Here is a 10,202-nt window from a genome sequence, read left to right as displayed (position 1 = left end):
AACAGAATATTCTTTTCATTCTTTTGACTCTCGGGTATATATCCCATACAGTTAGACACATTTAATCAACGGAGAACCACATCCGTCTATATAAAAACAAACATATAAGATATTAACGCATATATACCCGAGAGTCAAAACAACGAAAATAATATGCTGTTGTCACAGCCCTATTAATTAATCATGATAACATGCCTAAGTAGCAATAGTATGTATAAAATAAATTACATTAAATGCTCTTTTCTACAAACTGGCAAATGCTTTTGCACCGACCTAATAGAAGATTGAAACAGTCTATTATAAACGATAGAGAATATGATCTAATTATTAATACTATGGAATCAAACTTTAACCCAGAGATGAATACGACAATAATTTAGATAGATAGATAGATAGAAAAAAATATATATATAGACAGAGAGATGAATACGACAAGGATTTATATATATATAGTGAGTGAGAGAGAGAGAGAGAGAGAGAGAGAGAGAGAGAGAGAGAGAGAGAGAGAGAGTGAGAAAGAGAACCGATTTTACAAGAAGCAGAAAGAAATACTTAAAAACAATTAACTGGCTCTGCAAACTCACTTTTTCCTGGTTCAAACAATTTAACCCAAGCTCAATGGGTGACCCTATAAGAACCGAGTGTACATAAGCAAAAATGTGTAGATATTTTTTTTTATGATTATACAGCTTCAAAATAATTACAGAATTATTTTATCCTGTATAAGCTCAAAGTTTATGTTATATTTTCAAGCGTGATTTTACATACATTTTTATCGGACTCAAAAACAAAACAAAACAAAACAAAAAACAGAAATAAAAAGAGTGAATGAATCAAATAGAAATCTATAGTTACGCCCCTTTCAAAATCGTTATCTACGTTTTGTCTGGCGATTGTCCTAGCTAGAGAAACTCCCCAAGAAATAACTCCATTCCCTCCTCCAATGCTCTCTTAACAAAATATAATACATGCCTACCGGTCGAATTACTGTCCAACCAGTAGTTAATACTGATTGACTTGCAATCATATCCGTCTGAAAGACCTCCTCCTAAAAGAAAGACTTCATTGATGCTAAGGTTCCTTTTCTCATTAGCCCGCCTCTAACTACATCGGACGTATGCCAACCCACGCTTACGAAAGGTTTTGAAGATTTTTCTCCCTCTCCAATTATTGTAGAGATTTCTGTCGGTTGGATTGCATTTGCATCATGGCTTTCTTTCGAAGCGGGCCCTTTTCACCGCTAGTTCTACTAGCTACGGTTATTCTGGTCTTCTATCAAATAATCGGCAGTAATGGCAGCTCCCAATTTAAGGCATCTGTCGTTGAGATTCACCCAAAGTCACCAAAGCAGGGAATGAACCTAACCAGAAAACAAGCGGTAGATTTAATGCTGGAAAACATTGACATTTATAAGGAAAAAGCGCAACAAGCCGCGAGAAGTGTAAGTATACAAATCTTTGGTTTATTTCTACGACGCATCTTTTATGATGAATCTTATTTACAGCGCATTTTTTCTACGAAGCATTTTTTGGACGACACATTTTTAAGAGCAAATCTTTTTTACAGCGCATCCTTTTTACGACGAATTCTTTTATGACACATTTTTACTACGAATATTTTCTTTATGATGAATATTATTTAGAACGCCATTTTTATCACTCATCTTATTTACAGCGCATTTTTTGTTGTATTACACATTATTTTGACGAAACATTTTTAATGGCGAATCTTTTTTTTACGAATCATCGTTTTTACGACGAATCTTTTATAATGCCTTATTTTTCTGAGATGTATCTTATTTACAACGCACTTTTTACGGCACCTTCTTTTTACGACGTATTCTTTTTACGACGCATCTTGTTTTACATTTTTAATAGCGAATATTTTAGCGTTTTGTCCGAAATTTGAATTTCCATTAAAAAAACAATGTAAGCTACTTAATTTTTATGTCAATTTCAGCTAAAAGTTATCAACTTAATTATAAATTCGTAATTAGTAACATATTGCATTATTACATAAAGCATGTACTTTCATGATTCACGATTTATTGATCTGCCATTATTATTAACAAGACACATATGCAATTATTTCGAAAACTATTTTCATTAATAATACATTTCAACTTTATCATTTTTTCGTAATTTTTGAAAACGTTACTTATTTCGACATGACAATATTTTTTTTACGACGTACCTGTCTTCACGCTTCTAAAATGTGCTTAATTTAAATATTTTGAAAAGGAAAATTCTTGAATAGTTTATTGAGTAAAAAATAGGTTTTTGGATTACAAAAAACGGGACCATTTTATATTTTAATTGGTTAAGTTTATCAGAATAAATTACGGACGCTATTCTTTTCCTTATAATGTTGAGTATTTAGCAAGAAGGCATGAAGTACCATTTTTTTTTGTCATTGATATGCACTCGATCGCGAGCTGAACTAGGACATATTCACTTAAAGGAAACGCCATCTATTATGCTAAATTTCCGATAGTTCTCAGTTAGGAGACTTAGTCTTCACGGTCTAAACTTATTTTATTTTATATTTTTTGGAAAATTAAAATCAGATTTCTATCTCAGTTTAACATAAACTTCTCAGATTATTAAATATATATACGTAGATTTTGTTGTTGATCTTTTAAACGATATTAGCGTCTCTACCTTGGAGATCAGGTATTTTTTTAGAAAATTACCCATTTTTTTTATTTGGACGTAAACAAATAATATTTTATTTTATTTATTTATTAGTTTTTAAAAACATTAACCTACGTACATGCATGTTTAGGAGCCCTACCCGTCTTCAGCGTAGCTTGACTGTTATATATATATATATATATATATATATATATATATATATATATATATATATATATATATATATATATACAGTAGAACCCCGGGATACAGCATTAAAAATTAGTAACAATTACAGTACAGTATATATTACACATGTATATAATCAAATAACATTATAAATAACACCGTAAGGCAAGGCAAATACCGTAACCAGGGGCTGAAAAAGGCATCGCATTCCACATAATAACCTTAAAAAATATGGGTCTTAGAGGGTAACCTGTTTTGTGAGTTTTAATTTTCCCGTATATGTAGCAGGGTTTATAGTTTCTTATCTTATTAAATTTTATTGTTCCAATTTCAGCGTTATATCCTGTTATAATTTGGTTAGTTTGTTTTTTTTTAGTTGTTCTGTAGGATTTTTTGTGAGTGGTTTAAATTTTGTTTTGTCACAGAGAATGTTGTTTATCTTCGTGTTGTAGTCGGTTTTATTTAAGATTGACCCATATACTCTCAAATCCCTACCCCAGTATATAATATCGCTAAAACAATCAATAACATTATCCAACCATATATACCTAGTAAATACTGTATAAAATCTATCACTGACTTCATCGACCTTTTAAAATTAAACTCCCCCCCACAAATGCATAACCGAAAACCTCTTTACTAATGTCCCTATAAATGACACAATTAAAATAATCATTAATCAAGTATACAACCACAATGCAACACCCCCTCCAGCTATAAAACCCCAAACCATAAAAATTACTAATAAAATGAACCACACAAGTTCCCTTCACAGACCCTAATGGGAAAATATGCATTCAAATAGATGGCGTCTCAATGGGATCACCTGTAGGCCCAACATTAGCAGAATATATATATATATATATATATATATATATATATATATATATATATATATATATATATATATATATATAAAGGAATTTTGTCTGTGTACCTATGTGTTTGTGTATCTGTGTGCTGATGATTTTATTCCATATGGACTCGAAAATGGTTGGGTCGATTTTTGTGAAATTTCACACAAACGTTCTTTATGTGCATGGCAGTGTTCTTTAATAGCTTTTGTGTCAGAATGTTTTCGATAAGAATCGATAATCGAAATAATCTGATGAAAGAAAGAACATGCGATTTTGACCAAAGTTAACCTCTTACACAGCCTAACACCACAAGTGCATTTGACAAGTTTTATTACCACACAAGCCGAAAGGCCCAACATATAAAATCAACAGTAGGTGCTTTGATATGACAGGGACGCGTTAAAAATGAATGTTTCTGTTTAAAGCACAATTTCACAATGAGACTTGACTTTTTCATTTTAAACTTAAATTCATGCCATTATCACCGAACAGACAGTCATGTCAGGCATATAAAATCAAGAGTAGATTCTTTGATATGACAAGGGTGAGTTTGAAATCACTGTTTCTGCTTAAATCTCAATTGAGGCATGATGCTTGACTTTTGTATTTTAAACAGACATTTTTATGCAGGCGATTATATATAAAAATAATTTTATAAAATCAACAGTAGGTTCTCTACAGTGCAATGTAGATAACAATATATTGTAAAGTTAGTCACTACAAGAGGCATGTGAAACTTCCTCTAGATGTTTCGCGATGAGTCCCCAGTTAGAGCAGAAAATCAATCGATTTTATTGAAAAATGGGTTATTTCATTGATTTCCATGACAATAAATATATGCGTGTAAACCATTTGATCATCACTCAATCCCAGGCAACGTCGGGTCACTTTGCTGGTATATATATATATATATATATATATATATATATATATATAGAGAGAGAGAGAGAGAGAGAAATAGATTTTGAGGACTAGTTTCTTCTGTGGAAAGCAACCCTTTATTAAGTCATCTGACTTATGGTCTTAACCGACCATTTGTCCGAAGTATTAGCATGTCCAGTTTCACGGCCATATAAATTTGTTTAAATTAATAAAAAATATATACATTGCTCTTTTTTATTGAGCGCTTCTATAACCTCGTTAAATTCATTAGTTATCAATTTTAAATACTTTGGACCTGGTATATATATATATATATATATATATATATATATATATATATATATATATATTCTCCTGAGTCGATACTGTTTTATTCCAGTGGCAAGTAGAAATTTCAGGACGACTAGAAACATTGCCGATACTTGGAAATAGACATTAAGAATCTGAAGACAATAGTCCGTTAAACAAACCGTTAAATAACCCGTTAAATACACAGTAGATAAGAACATTATGTATAACGATAACACCACCTTCAGGATTAGAATCCACTTGTGTTTTTTCTTGTTTTTCACCATTCTGTGCGGTATGTAACCACCAGAAAAATTGTACATGAAAACATTTTTATTAAGATACTTGAATAGCAAGCCTATTATTCACGTCCTTCTCACAGGGAGGATTTTTGTGGCATTCGGGCCAAGATCAAAGTGTAGTATCTGTCCGGCAGATACTACAAGCGAAGACCATATGTGGAGACAACCCCACATAAAAACCTTGGCCAATGTCGGGGAAACCCATCATACAAATTGTCACTATCCAGCTCCCCAACTCCCCAGAGAGCTGGTTCCCATTTCCCCATCACTCTCCACATTAAAAACCGGCCTTGTGCCTAATTTGCTCAGTGGGGAAGCAAATAAATACAGCCTCTCCCAGGGAACCTATCTAATATACACTCAGTTCGATAGTTGCATCTCATTGAGAACATTTGCACAGCGCATAAACCATTAAAAGGTTACATTCACAACAAAGGTTCAAAATTAGGGTTGATTTCATTACTAAAAAATATGAGAAATAATTTAATTATTTTTTTTTCGAAATAATTAATTCAATTCTAATCATGATCGATATTTTAAAATGTTTCTCGTAAAAAACAAATGTGAATAAAGTTCATATCAAAATCCATAGGCGAATTCGTTTTTAGATAGCTTAAGTCCACAGACTGAATGTGATATTGCAGTGAATGGCACTAGCTTAGGGAACAGACGAGGTGGACGACTCTCCTACAATTCCAAATATTTTGGCATTGTGTTTTATCTTTATAGAAGTTTTTAATTATTTTTAATTTTTATTAGCAAGACATTTTTTTTAAATTAAAAAATAAATAAATACGTTCTCATCACCATAGAAGATTAGTGTTTAAAACAAACAAAAAAACCCCCAGATCTGTTTGTGTCAAAGCAATTTTCAAACCAGATCTTTTAGTGTGAATGCATATTAAAAAACAGATCTGTTTGTGTCAAAGCCAACTTAAAACAAAACAAAACAAACCAGATCTGTAATGTCAAAGCAAATTTCAAAAACCAGATCTGTTAGTGTAAAAGCAAATTAAAAAAAAAAACAAGAAAAAACAAAACAAAAAGAAACGGATCTGTCAGAGTGAAAGAAAAAATAAAAAAAACAGATCTGTTAGTGTGAAAGCAAATCATCATCATCATCATCATCATCATCATCATCATCATCATCATCATCAACAACAACAACAACAACAACAACAACAGATCTGTTAGAGTGAAAACAAATTTCAAGAACCAGATCTGTTAGTGTAAAAACCAATAAAAAAACAAAAAACAAAAAACCCAGATCTGTTAGAGTGAAATCAAATAAAAAAAAAATAACAGATCTGTTTGTGTGAAAAAACAAAAAGCAAAACTAAAACAAACAAACAAACAAACAAAAAAAAAACCTGTTAACCAATTGATTGTTTTGCCGAGTTAAATATTATTGGCAATGCTGCAAAATATAAATATGATATCATGATACTTTTTAATATGTATCTCATCTCCCTCTGACAATGTCCAGTGAGTGACGTCACGTGTGTTGAAAGGTTCTGTCACTTCTTCCATATTCTGAAAAGATGGAACGAGTATATCGTCCAGCATTGGTAACAAAAGTTTATATCCCTGGGAAGCAAAGATCATTTCAAGTCAAAAGACGAAAAAATAACACTCTGACAACTGATTTTTTTGTTTTATTTGGATAAAGTAACAATGATTATTTGTAGAAAGACTTTACAACTCTGGTCATTCACAAGTTTCCAACTTAAGCTTTCAACCCATTACCTGCCAGTATCCCACTAATGGGACGCTTAAGCATATCTACATTTACATCTAAAAGTTTCCCATAGTAGTTACAATAATTTACGCAATAAAATAATACGGGGCGGACTGATAAAGTTGTTGCCCTAAAGAAAACAACACTGCAGTTTTATTTAAAAACTTTTATTGAAAAATCAATTCAGGTAACTTGATTATGCAGTAAAGCTGACATCCATTCAATGTAGCAGCTTTCAGCCTCAATCATCGCCTCGATACGTGTTCGGAACGGAGAACATGCCTTTTGCCTTTTCTACAAGCGCCAGCGGGAGCTCAGCGAATACTTGGCGGATAGCGGTGATCAAGCTGGCTTTGGTATTGTAGGAGGTCATGTTGGTGATGTTCTCAACGTATGACCAAACGAAAGAGGTTCAGCGGGTTCAGGTCAGTGGGAGAAGGGTCCAAAGTCGTAACACTCCTTATGAAGTCAAACCTGGGTCTCTTCGGACGTGGATTGGTGTTAAGTTCTTCTGCCACACTCAGGGTCTGCTAGCGGTCACCTGTTTGCACCAGGGGATCACCACACTCTTCAGGTATACTTTAGTATATATTTTCAAGCTGACTTCGAAGATGTGAGGTGGTATGATGTGGTTCTCACTTGAAACTACTGTGGTCAGAAACTTTGTTTTCATTATCCTGGGCACGTCCCTATTATTCGTGGCAATCCAACGAAGCATTTTGAGGGTGCTGGTCCTGTTGTCATAACTTGGATCGGTAGAGAGCATGAGTTGTACAGAGGCGCATTTCCGACCTTGCTCATTGAATATTGTGTCACTTTTAGACATGAAGGCTCATATTGCTAATGGGATTTGTACACAACTGGCCAATTAGTAGATAATCTACAACAAAGAAAGAAAACCGGTTTTCATCAAACGGAAACAGAATCGTGCCGTATTTTCTAGGGCGACAATTTTCCGGTTCCACTCTGTATTTCGTATATATAGGATGATTGGAAAATAACTTCTAATTATAAAGTGGTTGTAATTTATTACTGAAATAAGATTTTCACAAGAACTGAATATAATAATAAAAAGAGTTTTATTTAGAAGTTATTGACTTTTCTTAATGTTAATTATAAACTTATAACCTCCATTTTTATTTGCTCTATCTAATATACTAGCATGGGTAGCCGGCGTTGCACGGAGGTGTATGTTGAGCAAAAAAAAAAAAAAAAAAAAATGAAACGGTCAATTCTTATTAACTTTGACCCCTATTATAACCCCTTAACATTTATTGTTTTAGGCTTAAATAAAGTTATTAAGTTAAATCCATGTCCAAGGAACCTATATCTAAAGTTTGAAGTGTTTAGACCCAAAATTGTCGGAGGAGTTTGGTAGAGTTCTCAAAGGTCAAATCGTTGAACTTTGGCCCCTTAATCGGCAAATTTCTGGCGCAAACCGATCACGTAGATTTTCCCAAATCTCAGTGCCCTGTATATCAAATTTCGAGTATGTAGATTGAAAATTAACGGAGTTATTCCGTAGGGAAATGTACACACACAGACACACAGACAGATAGATACACAGACAGACAGATACATAAACACGTTCACTTTTATAGATATATAGATTGAGCCATTTTATTTGGCTGGGATTGTCTTATATAAATGTTTCCTTCCAATATTCGATAAAACTTAAAACCACTACATTCACCAACTTGTAATCTAATTCATTTCAATACCTTGTATATATATATATATATATATATATATATATATATATATATATATATATATATATATATATATATATATATATATATATATATATATATGTATATATATATATGTGTGTATATATATATGTGTATATATATGTATATATATATATATATATATATATATATATATGTGTGTGTGTGTGTGTGTTTGTGTGTGCGTGTGTGTGTGCCTACTTCGTTTAATCTGTATTTCGTATATATCGGGTGATTTGAAAATAACGTCTTATTATAAAGTGCTTGTAATTTATTACTGAAATAAGATTTTTACAAGAACTGAATATAATAATAAAAAGGGTTTTATTTAGAAGTTAATGTTAACATTTGACCCTATCTCTTCAAGACACATGGGAACCGCTGTGTCAATCTGATTACGCAGTATGAAATTAGGACAGTGCTAACAGAGATGTATACCAGAGCTATTGACAATTTTTCGCTCCGTATCCAAATGTGCGTATCATCGAATGTACGCTAAAAAAGACTGTCGAACAGACACTTGGTGGAGAAGTCAGGCATAACATAAGTTTATTTGTATCAAATATGGTTGGATTATGGGAAAGATTGTGGATTTTATTTACGACTAGCATTTGAGCCCGGGGTTGCCCGGGCGTTTGGGGGTGTATGTTGAGCAAAACAAACAAACAAACAAACAAACAAACAAACAAACAAACAAACAAACAAAACAACAACAAAAAAAAACGGTCAATTTTTTAAAATTTGACCGCTACTATGACCCCTTAACATTTATTATTTTGGGCTCAAATAAAATCATTAAGTTAGATCCATGTCCAAGGAATTTATATCTAAAATTTCAAGTGTTTAGACCCAAAATTGTTGGAGGAATTTGGTAGAGTTCTCACAGGATAACTCGTTGAACTTTTAACAGCCAAATTTTTGGCCGAAAACGGATTACAAAAATTTTCCCAAATCTCAGTACCCTGTATACTAAATTTCGAGGGTGTAGACTGAAAATTGACAGAGTTATTGTATAGGAAAATGTACATAGGCACACACACACAGACACACACACAGACACGTTCACTTTTATATATATAATAGATTTCATGATTAGCATTTTAAAGGTCATCCCCTTTTTAACAAAATTCCAATTTTATAATTATATGACATTGTATATAGCTATTGTCTGTGTCTTAAGGGTTGGATTTAGAGCAAAATTTCAAAGGAAGCTCTACACAAGGACAAAACAAATAATACAAATATAACAATAAAATCATCTATTTATTATTGACTATAATCACGTTTACACACCGCTTCTCATTAGATCACCAAAGCTAGGCAACGTTAAGCCTGGTCAGTACCAAATGAGTGACAATTTGAGAATACCAGGCCCTGTATGCATGAGGACATCGACACGTTCCTACAAGAACTACAAAAAATCTTACGTTATCATGTCTCCTGACCGGGATATACATGCAACTGGGGATCGCTTGTGAAATTGATATTCCCATGGAATTTCATCCGATGGAAGAAGACGGTTCAACCCACATAGGGCGGATACCGCTGGTTGATAAATAGCAGAAGTAATCTATTTGCCC

The 10,202-nt window shown here is 32.8% G+C and overlaps 1 protein-coding gene across 3 annotated transcripts in view; it reads left to right on the top strand.

Annotated features, from left to right (window-relative positions):
- The first annotated feature begins 1,006 nt into the window (after positions 1-1,006).
- LOC145246658 (pantetheine hydrolase VNN2-like) overlaps positions 1,007-10,202 on the top strand; it is a 44,600-nt gene continuing 35,404 nt past the window's right edge. For 2 of the 3 annotated variants that reach the window (XR_013863149.1, XM_080108367.1), the window contains exon 1: positions 1,080-1,441. Coding sequence is in view for 2 of the 3 variants with exons in the window: in XM_080108367.1 (XP_079964493.1) it covers positions 1,208-1,441 (234 nt within the window). In the remaining variant the exon portion in view is untranslated. Of the gene's footprint in view, positions 1,442-10,202 lie in introns of all 3 variants that reach the window. The other variant, XM_080108368.1, reaches the window with a different exon arrangement.

Source organism: Euprymna scolopes, chromosome 24 (assembly GCF_053919585.1).
Source record: "Euprymna scolopes isolate OS-2025 chromosome 24, ASM5391958v1, whole genome shotgun sequence".
In the NCBI taxonomy this organism is placed as follows: Eukaryota; Metazoa; Mollusca; class Cephalopoda; order Sepiida; family Sepiolidae; genus Euprymna; species Euprymna scolopes.
Note: the sequence above shows the minus strand (reverse complement) of the source record. Positions and strands in the feature narration are given on the sequence as shown.